The 17641-nt window shown below is 32.2% G+C and overlaps 2 protein-coding genes and 1 long non-coding RNA gene across 5 annotated transcripts in view; 1 reads left to right on the top strand and 2 right to left on the bottom strand.

Moving 5' to 3' along the window:
* LOC148612588 (ubiquitin carboxyl-terminal hydrolase 20-like) overlaps positions 1 to 17641 on the top strand; it is a 38348-nt gene that overhangs the window by 12127 nt on the left and 8580 nt on the right. For 2 of the 3 annotated variants that reach the window (XM_088594140.1, XM_088594139.1), the window contains exons 12-19: positions 84 to 188; positions 1180 to 1225; positions 1687 to 1798; positions 2519 to 2584; positions 3527 to 3653; positions 4996 to 5059; positions 5970 to 6075; positions 6241 to 6322. In XM_088594140.1, coding sequence (XP_088450266.1) covers positions 84 to 188; positions 1180 to 1225; positions 1687 to 1798; positions 2519 to 2584; positions 3527 to 3653; positions 4996 to 5059; positions 5970 to 6075; positions 6241 to 6322 — 708 coding nt within the window. Of the gene's footprint in view, positions 1 to 83; positions 189 to 1179; positions 1226 to 1686; positions 1799 to 2518; positions 2585 to 3526; positions 3654 to 4995; positions 5060 to 5969; positions 6076 to 6240; positions 6323 to 10132; positions 16837 to 17641 lie in introns of those variants that run through there. The other variant, XM_088594141.1, reaches the window with a different exon arrangement.
* On the bottom strand, positions 182 to 5976 carry LOC148612589 (uncharacterized). Its single transcript, XR_015924431.1, has 3 exons — positions 4731 to 5976; positions 4080 to 4138; positions 182 to 353 (listed from the first exon to the last, which is right to left on the bottom strand). It is a non-coding gene; the product is annotated as an uncharacterized LOC148612589 (long non-coding RNA).
* On the bottom strand, positions 14165 to 15894 carry LOC148612590 (uncharacterized). Its single transcript, XM_088594158.1, has one exon. It carries the CDS (start codon positions 15882 to 15884, stop codon positions 14646 to 14648), a length of 1239 nt encoding a protein of 412 aa, XP_088450284.1. The 5' UTR covers positions 15885 to 15894; the 3' UTR covers positions 14165 to 14645.

Raw genomic sequence — 17641 nt, forward strand, 5'->3', positions numbered from 1 at the left:
CAGTCATTCATAGCTGTTTTGCAAAAAAGAGCATGTGACAGTTCATTATGATTTTGTATTGCAAACTGTATTCTGTTTTTCAGTTGGTTTGTAGGACCAGCTATTACACTGCAGGACTGTTTAGCTGCTTTCTTCTCTGCTGATGAATTAAAGGGAGATAATATGTACAGCTGTGAAAAATGTAAAAAGTAAGGGGCCATTTTACAGTGTTAGCTTTGTACAACATACATTTGACAATAATTAGACTTTGTTTATTTAATATTTCTCACTTAAGAGGCAAGAAAATTCCTGTTTTTAGCTGTGCAATATTTCCTTATCTCACCCATAGGTTGAGACAGAACATGTGCTCTTTCCTGTAAAAACAAATTGGCATATTTGAGCATAGATTTAATGAATGATTATATCTTACCAATATCAAATATGTATTTTAAAATTCTTTTTAAATAATAATTTTATGGGAATAACCAGTGATTTATTATTTCTTGCTATTCGTTTTCACCTGGTCATTACATGACATTTGCCTGTTAAATGGAGGTCATTTCAATTCAAAACATTTTTATTTGGAAATGAATTCAGAGTGAGAAAAAGAATCAAACACCTGCTTTTCTCATGCAAGATTGGGAAATCTCATACACCTTTGAGTAAGATATAATAGCCTTGTTATAGGATGATTACATCTTACCCTCGGTTGTCTTAGATTTCCCCATCTTGCACTTGTATAGGCGTTGGATTCTTTATGTCTCCAATGTACCAGTTAAGGATATACAGTGATCTCAGTCTGACTATAACACATTCTGTTTCTTAATGAATATTAAAGAACACCATCAGTCAAATCTTTACAAATAACCATCTAATTTAAGTCACGTAATGATTATCATGGTTGATTATGGCATTTCTTGTATTTACTTAACATTTACCATTTTGTATGGGTTATGCCTTTTTCCATTTTGAAATTTGGGAATGCAGGAAGTATTTTTGATGCCACATAAACATAATGTGCCTAATCAAGAAAGAATTAGGATAAATATTCAAACTTTTGTTGAATTAAAAAAATATCACACATTTACTAGTTAGAGAATAAACAATGAACAATGTTAATTATTGTTTCCATGTAAATGTGCACAATATGTGATATTTATGGAGTTACCTATAGATAGTTGTTTAAATGTATTTTTTTAGATTGAGAAATGGAATCAAGTTCTCCAGAGTAATGGTTCTACCTGAGGTAATAAAATAGAACTAATTAAAATGACCAGAATTTTAACTAGTGATATATGACATTTGCATTATTACGTGTAAGGGGATGTAGAAATAACAGTGCCCACCCATCCTTCACACTTGTGGATGCAACTTCTTGGAAACCGTTAGATGGATTTTGTTCAAATTTTGTAGGATTGTAAGTTACCATTTGTAGTTCATCATAATGTGCCACCATTTTGATTCAACAAATTTCTCAAGAGTTATGAGACTTCACCTTTTTATTCAGCAGCGGGGGACATACTGCTACGAGTTGCTTGTTTGTTTTGATTGGGATTTCTTTTTTAAATTTTTTTAAAAGGACTCAATTTTTTTAGTAATTCTGGATAGATTTTTTAGATTGTATTTTAAAATTCATGTTTTCACAATATTGGGTCTATCTGTTTTGGGAGTTAAGTAATAAGTGGTGTTATCACATGTACTTTGCAGATTTTAACAGTTCATTTGAAGAGATTTCGACATGAGTTTTACTCAACAAAGATATCTACATACGTAGCATTTCCATTGGACAGTCTGGATTTAAAACCCTTTTTGCATAAAGGTTTGTATCATTTAGAAAAAGTGAGGGGTAGAGAGGAGCTTAAAAGTTCTTCTGCAACATACTTGTTAACCTCCCACATAAGGGGGAAGACTCCCACAAAATCAATTATAAATTTTGAATTTTCCCATATCAAAATATAAGGTTTAAGACCTGAACTGTGAATATTCTGATGGAAGGGACGAAATTTGTCAACACAGAAGTAGATGATTGTGCAGATGTGCTTTTTTGTCTTTTAATATACATTTTTATATTTATTTGTTTAAATACATGTTTAAACTGTTAATTCACAGCAAACAATAAGAAAACTATAATAGTTACAGTCAGAAAGGCAACCCAAGTATAATGTGTACAGTTTAAAGGTAGTTTGAGGGCACACATTGAGCTCAGTCCATCGTAGGCATAGCCTGAAGTCATATTAGTTACAATTACACAACAAAACAATACAGCTTCAAAGAGTGTTTGTTAGGTCTAAATTATCAAAAAGTAATCAAGGGAACCAAGGTTCTAGTGGTAATCAAAAGAATGTAATCTAGGGACAAAGACCAGACTTGGAAAACAGACAAACACAACAAAGAACATAAAGTAACTAAAATGATACATACAAAGTAACACATTCGTGTTTGGATTGTGTATTATTTATAATATAATATACCCCATAGTTCTCAAACTGTGTAAATTTTTTTCTTTTCTTTTTTTTTATGATTATCTTGTTTTTTTCAGATTGTACATCAGAAGTGACAATGTATGATTTAACAGGAGTAATCTGTCATCATGGTTCTGATGGGTGTAAGTTATTGGACTTTATAAGTAATTACTAATAGGATAATTAATTGGATAAAGTGAATAATCAAAATATTACCACAAGTACTGAAGAACGCCTAAATTTAACGAGTGTGCGGAACTTGTTCCGCTCACAAGTTAAATCCTCAAGCATTCTTGGCACGAGTGATAATAATTTGATTATTCATGATAACAAATTGATTATCCTATTTATTATGTAGATTTTCTTCATAATTTATAGATATTTTCAAATTGAATTTTAAATTCTGTGTTTGGCGGATTGATATAAAAAATGTGACGTTTTGGTGGGAGAAAGTCCGAGAGTGAAATTACCGAATTTATTTCACAGTGTGAATAATCAAACTTTATTACACTGGGAACATTTGATAAAATACTGCTGTCTATTAATAAATGTAAATATACTCTTTTCTAATTCCCATCTATCATTCCCTTAAAGACTATAAAAGGTGTAAGAGAGCTTGTGGCTTTACTTTCATGAAATGTTTTAAGAAAATATGGAAGCATGTCTATATAACCCTCAAAATTTATTCCATAATTTTTATTTTTTAATTTTTTATATTTGTTCTATAACTTCATATCTAAAATTAATTCAATTTAATAGAATTGCTCATCTTAAGTGTGAGAGGTTGTGTGTGTGATCCCTAGCCAAGTCGTACCAAATAATTTTAAAATGTAAGTCACTACTTCTCTACCAAGCAAGTCTTGGAGTGGTGAGAATAATGCCACTACCTGCATACAATACATTTTGTGAGACACAGCTGCTTTAGGACATTAAACTACATTCATTCAATCAATCAATCAACATGCTTGCCACCACTCAAATATAGCAAATTGTTTCCTCCAACCTTTTGTGTTTACATTATTGTGATATTCAAATCAAAACATCAGATTTGTTTTGCATAATAATTGATTATTTGATTATTTTAGCTGGCCACTACACAGCTTATTGTTTGAATTACTTGAACGAGCAGTGGTATGAATTTGATGATACATATGTTACTGAAGTAGATATTAATCAGGTTATGAACTGTGAGGCTTATGTGCTGTTTTACAGGTATGATTATACATGTGCCCCTTTTGCTAGAGGTATGTAGTGTCCTTATCTGCAACTACTTATCACAACTTATTTTGACAAACTTTATATGGGTATACTTTAGATTCTCCTTCAGATGTGACTTCGGTATATTATTCCTCCACTCAAAATATTAAGAATCTAACACTGCTGAGAGTGCAAACGGAAATCTCAGGCACCCATGGGTAAATTCTAAATTCTCTGACCAGGCTCCAAATAAGAGACAATGAAGTCTTACCCAAGGGTGCCTGAGATTTCCTTGGCTTGCATTTTCAGTAACAGTACTATTTGGTAAATGTGGAACAAGGGCAGAGCATGGCTGACTAGAGTTAGTGAAGACTAGTGCTGAAAGCTGTTTTAATGAGTACTACAGGATGAGGTTAACATAAAAAGTCACACTAGGCTTACATTTTATTAAAATACAGAAACTGCTATCACTAGGGGTTAATCTCAATCTGTTGTATGTCCTGTTGAATAGAAAACACACATGTTACTGTGAAAGTTATTTAATTCGTGGATACCAGTTTTCATGGATTAGGAAAGATACACAAGTTCGTGAATTCTTGAATTCATGGTTTTGAAGTTTTTAGTATACACAATAATAGAAATCTCCTTTTCATTGGGAACCAAATTTCTTGATCTGGCTCACCCACGAAAACCACGAAAATTGGTACCCCACAAATAATAATACTCTCACAGCATATGTTAACTTTATTCTTATTGAATGGTTTAGTTTACATGCCCTGCCTACACAGGAATATTATAAAACCAAAGGCCATATTATCAAATGAACCAGTCAGCAGACATGTTATAATATTGTGGTTGGGAATCGTTTTTTTTTAACCCAAGGGAATCTTAGGTTAGACTAGTCTTTGAAGAGTAAACACAAGAAAACAGTAAATAAACGCATACATGTGGTATCTCACAATGCTAGTGAGTAGAATTTTGATCACAAATTTTATTATTTTTGTTCAATCTTGTCCCTATGTAATCTGATTATAGCTAGCTAATTTGGTCCTTTACATGATGGTCTTTATAATCCAAACGAATCGTACTTACTTAGTCCTCTTCACGCCTTGTGGAGCATAAGGCTACTACAGTTGCTCTCCATCTCACTCTGTTTTGGGCCGTTCTTTTCGCTTCACCCCAGCTCTTGCCAATCATCTCCAGTTCCTTCAGCCTTGTTCTTTTCCAGCTGTGAAGAGGCCTTCCTTGCTTCCTTTGTCCTTGAGGATTCCGGTCTAGTGTTCTCATAGCATTAGAATTTTTTTTGGAGGTTGAAGTTTTTTAAACGTTGTATTAAACAGTTGGTATTATATTGCAGAAAGAGAAATGACTGCATGGTATCATTCAGACAAAAGGCTCTACAACTGATAGAGGCTCAGGAGGTAAATCTCTTGTTTTCTTATGCACTTGATTTCACAAAAAGTATTTTAAAAATTGTATTGACAATTCTATATCCTACTACACTTTATGTATAAATGTTGCATTATGTCCCCCTTTTCCACTTTGGTGGGGAACCATATTATTTTTGCCCTGTCCATTTGTCTGTCTGTCTGCCACACTTTGGAAACTTTTCATTGCTTGTTAGAATATGATATGAACAGAAATTTCTGATTCACTGGAGTTTTTCCTTTTTGAACTTTGGAAGGAGGGAGACATACATTTTTGTAGGCAAAAAACAAACTTAAGTTTGGAGTTGCACTTCTGTATTCACAAAATGATTTTTCCTTAAAACTTAAATCATTAAAATAAATTGACATTGTAATCCAATAGCAGATTACCAAGATGATCAAATAGTCCGTGTTTCTGTTACCTATGCACCCTTGGTTATAATTGTGATCTGACTTAAAACCATCTTTCCTGTCAAACCTTGAGATATAGATTCTTTAGCAAGCTATATTTGAAACCAGAATGGAAGAATTCTGTTGGATTTTCTTATAAGGTATCTTGAAATTTTCTTCAATTAAACAAGTTGTTCATCAATATATAAATAGCAAGGACAACTCTAATTTTATAACTTAAGTATAAAACTGTTTTAAATCAACTACAAGATAAAATTGATATGGAACTTTAATTAAACAGGTCGTTGGTTCACATATAACAAATAGCGGAAATTAGTACAGTGTGAAAATTAGTACGTTTACAGTAGACTTTTTGAGCTGACATTTTTCATCCCGGTTGGGTTGTTGTCTTTGACGTATTCACCATATCCATTCTCATTATATTTTAGTGTACAAGAATCTGTGAGTTTTAAACCCTTAAAAGTATTATATATTTTTTTTCTTTCTATTTCAGCCAAGTTTAATGCAGTTTTTCATATCTAAACAGTGGATTAACAGATTTAATACATTTGCTGAACCAGGACCAATTAGTAATCATGATTTTTTGTGTAGACATGGAGGTAAGATATACAATGCATAATTTTGTGAACAAAATGGTTTATCATGAATTATTTATATATCTCCATTAAAAACCAAAGCAAGTTTTTCAGAGTATAAACCCACCTGTTTATCTCTGTCAGTACCCGTACCACTATGCTGATTTATTTGATATGCTCCTGTTTCAGGTGTGCCACCTCACAAAGTAGAGTCTGTACAAGAATTGGCCATTCCATTCAACCAAGCATTATGGGAGTTTCTCTACAGCAAGTAGGTGCATTTTGTAACACTGTGAAAATACTACTTTTAATTCTAACTGCACTTATTGCATATATATTGCAAATAGTCTTTGCAATTAATTATATGGTATGTAAGTCTGGTCACGTGACTCCATGGTCCTCGTCTACCATTCAAATGAGTGGAGATTTGTCATTAACATAGTATTGAGTTCAATATAAAAAGCAAAATATTTTCCTGTGTAAAAATGCTGATAAAAAATGACAAATATCTAGTTCTTCAGGATAAAAATGTTAAGAAAAGTATAAAAATATAAGATTTTGTATTGTGATGCAGCGCTTCGATTTCCCAGAAGTAAACATTAAAGGGGTTTCAATATGTTCTACGTAGGAAATTGAAACTGAAACTAGAACGAGACTTTGCAGAAATTATTGCATGCATTCATTATTGCAATTTTTTTATTTTAGTAAAAAATGAAATTTTTAATTTTTGCAGTTTTGAGTGAAATTCCACATTATTATGTTAAAAATTGTATAGTACAAAATTTAATTACTGCAATTTTAAGTATTTAGCATTTTTCACAATAATTTGTGAATTTACAATAATTATGCAGTCTGTAGGTAATAAATGAAATGACTTCTAACTCCTTTCAGTTAAGTATGGGTCTGTCAATAAACCTTTCACAGTCATGGGGAAATTCGTCGTACCGTCTGACATGTCCAGTACATTTTTTTTTTTATTAGACACGCCTCAACCGAAACCTCCGGTTTAAAGATTGCATCCTTATCGAGGCAAATTTAAATTGGATCAGAGAAATGATTCCGGCTTTAGTATATAATAGGGATGCCATCCCTGGAAAGCCCTTAAAAAGGAAGCTTACTGATGCAGAGGTTAAAGCTCGTAAACAGGAATATGAGGAAAAACGTATAACAAGGAATGCAAGAATTTTTTTTTTGTCCGGCAGATTTTGTTAGGTTGCCAGATCAAATGTCTGACAGGTCGAAAATGATTTTGCCAAGTCTGCTTTCAGGGGATGAGTCATCATATCTCAAGACAGTCAAAGAAACTGTTCAAATACATTAGTTACATTCTCTCTGTGTTTATTTTCTTGAATCTGCTATGTATTGGGAAATATTTTTTGACTGGTTAGTTTAAAAATTCTGACAGGAAATTTTCCTGTACTTTTCTGTAGTAAATCACAACCAAATTTTAGCTTTTAATATCTCCAGTGACCCACTTTCATGTCACTTATCTTCAAATAAAACCATAATTGATAATAGTAAATGTAATTGCATTTTTTTTTCATTAATTTCATGATTAGTAATTTTTCACGAAAATAAGTACCCGTGAATATGCATATTGAGTGTTAAACATATTTTGACTTATGTATGTGTTATTTTGGTTATTTCATGTTCTTTGTTGGTTTGTCTGTTTTCCATATCTGGTCTTTGTCCCTGGATTACATTATTTTGATTTTTGCTAGAATCTTGGTTCCCTTGATTACTCTTTCAAAATAGCATTATTTGAAAACTTGTATAAATATTTCAAAATCAGCAGTATTACATTTACAGTATATGGATAAATAAGGGATATATAAAGAGGTTTAACGTGGTCGATCTAGGATAAGGGACATAACTCTTGAAATTGTGATATGTTTGTATCATATTCAATTTCACCAAAACCTATCAAGCTTTCATTGGAAACAGAATGAAATCAATTCAAGTTACTTTGATGCTTACAAGAAAAATTTTTTATGTAAAATGCTGAATACAAATTTTCCAATGACTTATAAGAGTTGTGACCTTACCTTAGGTCTACCACCTTTAGTGTGACTAATAGTAGGATAGCAGGCTTTCGATTTTTGAGAATTTAATGCACAGGAATATAATATGGCTAAATTATATATCGATGGAAAGCTTATTTCAAGCCCTATCGAAATATCGATTTTGTATGCATCCATTGTGGTCACGTCTCTAATTAAATTGGGTCAAAAGTCAATCATGATTTTTCAGAAAAATGTTGTACCATTTTTGTATGACTTACTAAAAATTCCAAACTTTTTATATCAGATCAGCTGAAAGTCCATCTCGTACAAGAATTAATAGCTGAATTTAAGACAAACTAGCGTATAGTGCCGTCAGCAGCAGTTTTTGGTAAACATGCCAAAAACTTTTAATGAAATGAAAGGCTGATCTTGTCCTTTGAGATTTCGGAATGTAAAATTAGAAACTAAATATCTAAAAAAACGCTTTCTGAAATTATTTTTTAATATCTAACATTTGCAGTAAAATATTGTATTCTCTATTTAAATATCAGCTTTGAAAGTGTCGTTTCTCCATTAGTTCAAATACAAGTTCCCATTTGGTTGATTTTGTGAATATTTCGTTATTTTCAAAGATAATATAATATTATACAAAACTGTTTAGTACCCCTAAGTTTTATACAACCATCTCATTTATTGACAAAATTTGTGATAACTCAAAAGTACACCACTGAACATGTCTATAATTTCTTGTTGTACTGGCTACAACGAAAACAGTCAGTTAAGTTGAGAAACGAAAAGCATGTATTAGTTATGAAATAAAGACAATACCAATAAATCAATAAATGTAACTCAAAGAAAATAGCAGCAACAACACTTCATTATTTGTCAAAGTTGATTTTATTGCACATGACAAAACAGTGCATTATTGTATCCTAATTGATTTTTTTTTACTCCATATTGCCGATATTAGTCTTAAACACGACAGTGCAAGCCTAAAGAAAGAAGCAAGAAGACATTCATTTTATTGTATAGTTGTACCAGGTTTTTGAAAAGTCATGAAATGAAATGTGAAAAAACTGCATTACCAAGACACTTTTCCTGACCAGTATGTTTATTTGTGTCAGCAACAAGTTTTTTTTATTCGGTTTGAAAAACTTATTAACTTGGAATACTTTCTTGAAAATAAATACAAAACTTTCACTAATATTACCCAGGTGTCGGAAGAATAGGTTTTGAACAGATTTAAGCTATTGTAAATTGAAAAAGAGTAAAAATATTGAAATTTCTAGCAGGTAAACTTGTATCTGTCACACAGACTTGTTATGAAAGTACATTTTGTGTCTGGATACTGAGGTAGCTTTTGTTTTTGAAGCCTGCATGTCAGGTAATGAGAATATCTTCGCGGAAAATAAAGGATATTTCAATTTTATTGCACCTGCCTCTTGGCAGGATACAGTCCTTGAACGGATCCACGCAACAATTTGACAGGTAGATGACTGTTGACTGATTGATCGCTGATGGATTGATGACGTAAGATCTGTTTAAAATAAAAGAAATGTAAAATAAAAGTATAAATTGATGTTTAAATCTGTAACATGTAAATATATGTAAAATTGACGAAGAAAACAACAAAAACCGTAAAATACATTGACCGTTATGTGGTCACATGATACGATCACCAGTTTAAGGAGGTAGACCTAGGGTTAGGGAAACAACTCTTAAAAGTCATTGGAATGTTTCTATGCAGCATTTTACGTCTGTCTTATGTAAGCATCTAATTAACTTGGATTCATTTTATTCTGCTTCAAACGAAAGCTTGAGAGGCTTTGGTAAAATTGAGTATGATGCAAACATATCACTGATTTCATGAGTTATGTCCCTTACCCTAGGTCTACCTCTTTAATGGATCTGTTGATGGATCGACGACTGACTGGAAACTGATCGGTGATCAATGATTGATCACGATTTTTGTTGCACGGAACAGTTCAGGTACTTAAGTATTGGTGATAGCGATTTGTTCTACCCCTTAGTATATCAACCTGACATTTTATATTGGAATAGTTTTTTTTACCTTGCAGGTTGTTTTATTAATAAGTTTTCCACTTCAAACAGACTAAAACAAAGAAAGGGACTTTGGAGAGGCTTGGATGTTTGTGAAGACATCCAAACATAAGTAATATAGATATGAATACTTGTTGCTTAGGTGTGAGTTAACTTGATAAATATGAATATTTAAATGTTGTCAATCTAACTCCTAGTTAGTTTGGCTCTGCGTGTTTATGTTCTCTTTGAGTCTAATGATAAAGCAAAATGGCATTAGCTACATGTAGCGTCAAGTGAAACAACAATATTACGATTTCAGCCTGACATAGGTTTAAAATCATTAGTATGGTTATTGATGGCTGTGTAAAGCGTTCGATCACTGAGGTATATCATGATCGGTTAATGCATGCATAAACAGCAGATAAATTTAACTCCTTGTTTCCTTGTTTATAGATTTAATAATGAGATAAGATTCAGTATTATGGTATATTATACAGTTATACATTCAAATAAAAATGTACAGTATATGATATCATTTTAGTATCATTTTAACCCTGATTTAATATTTATGGAATCCCTGTTCTTCACAGATTACAAACAAATGTATTTTAGCGACAGGGGGTTCCCCAAAGATATGAATAAACAGAAAATCATAAAAATAACATTAATTTCTTCTTAGGCCACCAACATAGTACCATAAAGAAATTACCTTATGGAGTCATATATTCCAAATCAATTGGAGCCCAGCATAAGACTGGACACACTAGTAGTGGTATTAATTCAATGTGCATCCTGAAAAAAATTCGAAAGATCTTTTGGAGACGATCAGTTCAAGTCTATTTTCTGAATATAATAGCATTAAGACCTATGATTTTTCAACACTGTATACTCCTATTCCCCATACTCAGTAAAAATTATGACTTAAAAACATTATATATCATTGTTTTTCAAAAAAGATGGTACACCTAGATACAAATATATGTTCTTGGTAGTGATTTCTCATACTTAGTAAGAAATATTTCCAAATCATCTACCAAATATACAGTGCAAAATGTTTACAAAATGCTGGAATTTTTAATCGACAACATAGTTGTTCAGTGTGGTGGAGTGTTTTTTAATAAACGGTCGGTATTCCAGTGGGAACAAATTGTGCTCCTGTACTTGCTGACCTATTCCTTCACTCTCATGAGGCTGACTTTATAGCTGATCTGATTCAAAAGAAAAAATATTGTTTGGCTAGATCCTTTAATCTCAGTTTCAGCTATATAGATGACTTATTATCTTTAAACAATCCTAATTTCAGGGATTTGGTATATTGCATCTACCCCAAAGAACTTGAGATAAAGGACACTACAGACACTGTGAAGTCAGCCTCATATCTTGACCTTCACTTAAAAATCGATGGTAAAGGAAAACTATTGACCAAACTTTACAACAAACGTGATGACTTCATTCAGATTTGTCAACTTTCCTTTCATCTGTGGCAACATCCCTTCAGCACCTGCTTATGGAGTATTCATATCACAACTCATACGTTATGCCAGAGCTTGCCAAAACTACGCAGACTTTGTATCGTGCTAGAACTATAACACATAGGCTTCTGAAACAGGGTTATATTGCTACAAGATTGAAATCATCACTACATAAGTTTTATGGTCATCATCATGAACTCGTGGATCGTTATGGTGTATCCATCTGCACCATGATAACTGATTTATTCAACGTGTCATGGTTTTCCTTTTCTCGTTTGTCTACCCCGGACTTTTTATGAGCAACTCGGCGGGTGTGTCTAGAAAAGCAGAGGACGCTTACCCTACTAGTGCACCTGGTCCAAGCTCCCAGTTTTTAGTGGAGTCCGAGTTGCTTTTGTTACTTTGTATGTATGATTTTTGTTACTTTTAATTGTTCTTTGTTGTGTATGTCTGTTTACCATGTCTGGTCTTTGTCCTTGGATTACATTCTTTTGATTACCGCTATAACCTTGGATCCCTTGATTACTCTTTATAATTTCTTCCTTAGGTAAACTACTGATCCAATCTTTTTTATATGTCTAAATGATTTATTGACTAAGATTTGTTATAAACCTCCATTAAAATCATCTCTCAAATCTACTAGTCTTAGTACTACATGTCGAAAGTTTGAAAGTCTGTGCACATTGACTATTACAATCTGGAATTAAAACGTATCATACTCAGATTTGGTCCAAATCTTATAAATGTCACTTAAAAAAAAAATAAAAATAAGGGAATATCTAAATAAGGACATAAATACACAATTCTATCAAAGATTTCTTGCAAACTTTACAAAGCCAGGATAATGTATAGTACACAATATATCATTATCAACAATACAAGAGTGTAATTACGCGTACTAGTTATTGACTGGCCACAATATGTAATAGATTATACATGGAGCATGTGAAATTCCATATAAGGTAGCTTGTACTGCCAATATTGACCTTGTTGCTTACTAATTAAATATACTTCTTATCATTACACAAAATTGAGAGTTAATGCATTAGGTACCTGGTTACAAAATACATACATTTAAACCCACTGTGGTTGATAGACATGCAGGAGTTTCATATAATTGATGAAAATTGACTTAGAAATTGGCACAAAAATATGGTCTGCAAATCTACGTTAATATTTTCTACATGATTTCTTTGAAAGACACATATATCTTAAACAAACTTTTTTCATGATTTCATAATCAAAATTGACTTTTTAACAGCCTGCACTTGTGGAGGAAAATAGGGTGCCCTCACAAAATGCAAAATATCACAAATGGTGACCACAATACATTTGTACCACAATTCTAATTTAAAAGTAGAAGGATTTTCCTAAAAAAATGATACAAAAATTGCCATATTATATTTCAGTGCATTAAACTTCGTTTTTTTAAGACTTTTTAAACCTCTGCTGTCCTACTATAATGATGTACAACAACTAGTAACATTTAAATGTGTAAATATTTTAGATTTTAGAAAAAGAGTTAAAATTGATATGAAACTAACCACTACCAGTATTAGTCATGTCTAAATAATTCCATTTTTATATGATTCTTTTTTAAGGCGCTAATATTGCTAGAGACTTCTTGCATTCGTTATTTCAGTTCTTTCTATTCAAATATGATTTGCATAATTATATATTACTACTCCACATTTTGCTGCAGATATTTGCTGTGTTTATTGCTATAGCTATAGTTGTAACTTCATATGAGATAAAAATGTACCTCTTAAATATCATACACTTGTGTTCAGTGTGTGTTTCTTGCTTGTATGAGAATGGAAAGTTTACATGAAATGAATGTCTAGTATTGAACAGGATTTACCCAGTTTTCAATTCAGGCGCAGAGGCTCATTACAAGACTATATAGGTCATATCTATAAATATTAATTGCCAGTTGCTGAATCTGGTTCCGAATTGCTAAAATTTACCTCATTTGAAAAAAATATCATACACATGTCTATGACTTTGTGTGTTTTTGTTTTTATGAGAACGGGAAGTTAAAGATCAGTTAGCATTGAATTTATGTAATATTACCCAGTTTCCGATTCAAACGCAGGGGCTTGTTACAGTTGACTATATAGGTCATATACATTATCAGGGCCCCGATATCAATTTATAGATATTGCCAGTTGTTTAATCTGGTTCCTGGTAACTAGTTGTTTTGATTGAAATCATTCGGGACATCAAAGTTACAAAAGAGTAATCATATCAAGGGAACCAAGATTCCAGCGGAAGTCACCCGATTTTAGAGCATATTGCATTTGTGCCATTTCGGATGTTGAAAGTAAGCCAAAATCAGTGGCAGAGAATATTTGACGATTAGTGTCCTTGAAGACTTCAGTCTTTGATTTACAAAATCACGCACATGGACAGTCTTTCAACAGGATGACTGTGATAATGCTTATAATAAGTTTTGTTGAAGTATAAAAGGAAATAACTTTTACTGAAGAATTTATCTCATTACCAAGAAAAGCACAAATTTCTTCAATCTACCACCAAAAGAAGCTATTTGGAATTTCATTTATGGTTCTGTTATTGAATTATAAACTCAAGAAATGTGGCTTAGACATGATTTACTTTGCCCTTTGATAAAGCCATTTTTTCCTGGAATAGCCCTTATTTCATTTCTAGGACATGAATATTTGCTCCTTTGGAGGCATTTTGGTAAGTGCTACAACCAATCAAAAGTAGTCCTTTAGCATCAGTGTGTAAGCTATATGGCAACTGAATGCCTAGTTGTGAACATTTGACTAAAGAGATCTTTTGTCCTTCATCGTTTATCATGTGAATACTGTGTGTTTCCATTTCTGAGATTAAAATAAGGTTTTCTGGAGATATGATAACATCTTTTGGTTTAAATGTTTTCCCTTTAGGATTTGAACCACTGTATTTCCATTGTATCTGGCCCAAATAATCAAGGCCTACAACTCTTCCTTCCCATGAATTGCTTGTAATATCCACAACACACATGATTTTGTCAGCGCATATTGCTAGTCTTGTTGGATAAGAGAAAATTTTCTATAAATGTCTACTCCATTCAAATGTGTGTTCTATTTGCTTTAACCTGTTTAAGACAACAACTTTCGCTGTGTTCCTCATGCCTGTTTTTTTGTAATCCTACATGTATTTGATCATACCTATTTACGACTAACCCCAGTGTATTTTCATTGGAAAACTTTTTGAAAGGAATCACTTGTCCATCTTGAGTAAGAACATTAAGCTCAGATTTTCCTGTGGAAATTATAACATCACCATTACTTATCATGACCATGTCAATAACTACAATGCTTAATTCCTCTACTTGAGTGAAGCCATTTTCATCAATTTTTGATTTTAGTAACTTTTCATCCCTTGTGGTAGTCAGTACATCATTATTGTCATTGTTGATAATCTTTTTCACCATATTTTTCTCAGTTTCATAAGTCTTTTTCAGAATTAAAGTTGGCATTTTTTTAACTTCACCGAATGTAATATCTTCACAATTTTGGGATTTGATAAATTTTAATTTTGCAAGTTCAAATTCTTCTGTATTGATTTTAATTTCAGGCAGCTTTTGATTAACTGAGTTGTGGGTTTTAAAAATTTGTTCACCTTCATGTGATTGTAGAGCATCATTAAGTCTTTTTTTCTGTTCTGCTACCTCTGCTTTTGTTCGCTGTATATTAAGAAGCTTGTCCTGAATTTTGACCTTTACCAGGTTATTAATACCTTCTATCTCATTTATTAGATTTCTAGCTTTCTGTGATATGGCAGCTTTGAGCTTTTTTTTTTGTTCAAGAATATTTCGTTTTATTTCATCATATTCTTTGGTCGATGCAGTATCTATTATTTTTTTCTTCAGCATTTCTTCCTCTTCATCCAGGAGAGCACCTGTATGTTCAATGTTGTCTTTTAGGTCTTTTAATTCTTGCTGTAGAGTTTTATAAGCTATCAATATATCCTCAACATTATGATTATTGTGGGGTCCTTTCGAACATTTAAAGCATATTACTGCAGCACAGTCTTTGCTATATGTGACAGCTCTGTGGCCATCGTGTATTCCGCATGTCAAATTTACAAGGTTTACTGTTCTATGAAGTTGAGCCTCTTCTTCAGTCCCACATTCCTGAATGTTTATAATTTTATGATTTTTAGAAGATTTTTGCTTTGAGTGAATGTTGTAACTGCACAGTGAGCATAGAAGCAGGTCACAATTTATGCACTTCCACTTAATTCCAGTTGACTGGTTACAGAACTGACAATGAAGAACTGATTGACTGAAATCTAAATCTGCCATTTTCTTAGATAAATATATATTCAAAATTGAAACTCTTTGATTAAGAACACTTCAACTACAGGTAAAAAATCTCCTAAAAGCATCAATGTGATAAATTGAAATAATGTTTTTTTTGTTGTTTTTTTTTTTCACTTGTACTGAATATTTTTGTTTATCCTTGAATATTCTTAGCTGGTCTTACAGAGTGTCCTTAGAATCATAACTACTGCCATTTATCTTGTCTTATGAAATGTCCCATTACAATGACAGCATCATTGAAATGTCCACATGCATTTGCTTTAATTGGTCTGAACTTTTTTTTTTTCTACAAGAGATAAGACATTCATGATACACACTGAATATTACATCACATGCCATATCAACCCATGACTTCTATTATAGAAGTTCTATATTACCCCAAGAGCCACCAGCCTGCACGATATTATATGTCAAGTTTGATACCGTATGTGTTAAAGATTTATCATGGTAACTATAACATATATTTCCACTATACCTCATGTGTGTTCTGTATAGGTATGTGATATACATGTAGGTCTAGGGGTGTGATATAAGTCTAGGGATGTGATATAGGGTATGGGATATATGTCTAGTGCTGTGATATAGATCTAGGGATGTGATATAGGGTATGTGAGATAGGTCTAGGGGTATGATATAGGGTAAGCGATATAGGTTTAGGGATGTGATATAGGGTATGTGAGATAGGTCTAGGGGTATGATATAGGGTAAGCGATATAGGTTTAGGGATGTGATATAGGATATGCAATATAGAGTTAATGATAAAGGGTTTAAACAATCACTTAAATGTATATACCAAAAAAGGTATATTTTAATGTAAACATATGATATATGTTCTGTATATTTCATACTATAGAACAGGATTAGATTATTAATTTGAGTTTCTTGAAAAGGTTCATAAAAGTATCCTGTTGGACTCCATAGTTAAAAAAAGAAATTATTCAAAATTTTAGCCAAAATATTTTTTATTCAACCATGGACCAAAAAAAATATAAACATTTCCTCACTACTTTTCCCCATGACTTAACAATGTAGATTTTCTAATAAATAATGCAACTACCGCTGTTGCTGAATTTAAATAATTATTTTCACTCTTGCATAAAAAAGACAATCAACATAAAATCCCAGGCTCCCTTTGCTTATAAAATTTAAGGTTTTTAGTTCCATTGATATTGATATTTATACAGGGAACATTTGATAAATCACTGCTATCTGTGTAAGAAAGTGTGATATTAACCCAGTAACCTTTCTGAATTTACATATTCATGTCCTAGCACTATTTTCAATCCTTTGCTTGTAGTGTATAGTAGGGGTTGACTTTCTTAGGCAATGAAATATTGATACACATGTACCACTTTAACTTGTTTAAGTTCTTTATAAGTACTAGAAATCTAGAAATACAATGTATAGGCATTTTCTTCTGAATTTCGATAATTCAGGTGAGGTGCTCATACCTGTTTCTATGACTGCCATTTTAAAAGGTTATGTCATATTTAACTTCCTGGTTTGTGCTATTTTTAGATATCTCTCAGTAAATTATTGATTTTTCTTTTCGGTTAATAGGTAGTAATCTCATTGCTTTTAACTGTTAGCTTTCGTATAAAAACAAAGTTCAAATGGTTTGATTGTGAAGCCCAAACATGAAAAATATGTGCTGCAAGACCTGCCCTAAATTGACAGAAGTCAGGGTTTCTTTGATGCATTTTTATATCACTGCAAGAAAAAATGCATTGATACATTTT

Source organism: Perna viridis, chromosome 7 (genome assembly GCF_037379345.1).
Source record: "Perna viridis isolate PV_CMFRI_1.1 ecotype Kerala chromosome 7, ASM3737934v1, whole genome shotgun sequence".
NCBI classification, from domain to species: domain Eukaryota; kingdom Metazoa; phylum Mollusca; class Bivalvia; order Mytilida; family Mytilidae; genus Perna; species Perna viridis.

Coding starts and splice junctions, on each gene's coding strand:
- LOC148612590 (XM_088594158.1), bottom strand. CDS start 15,884: ATGGCAGATTTAGATTTCAGTCAATCAGTTCTTCATTGTCAGTTCTGT.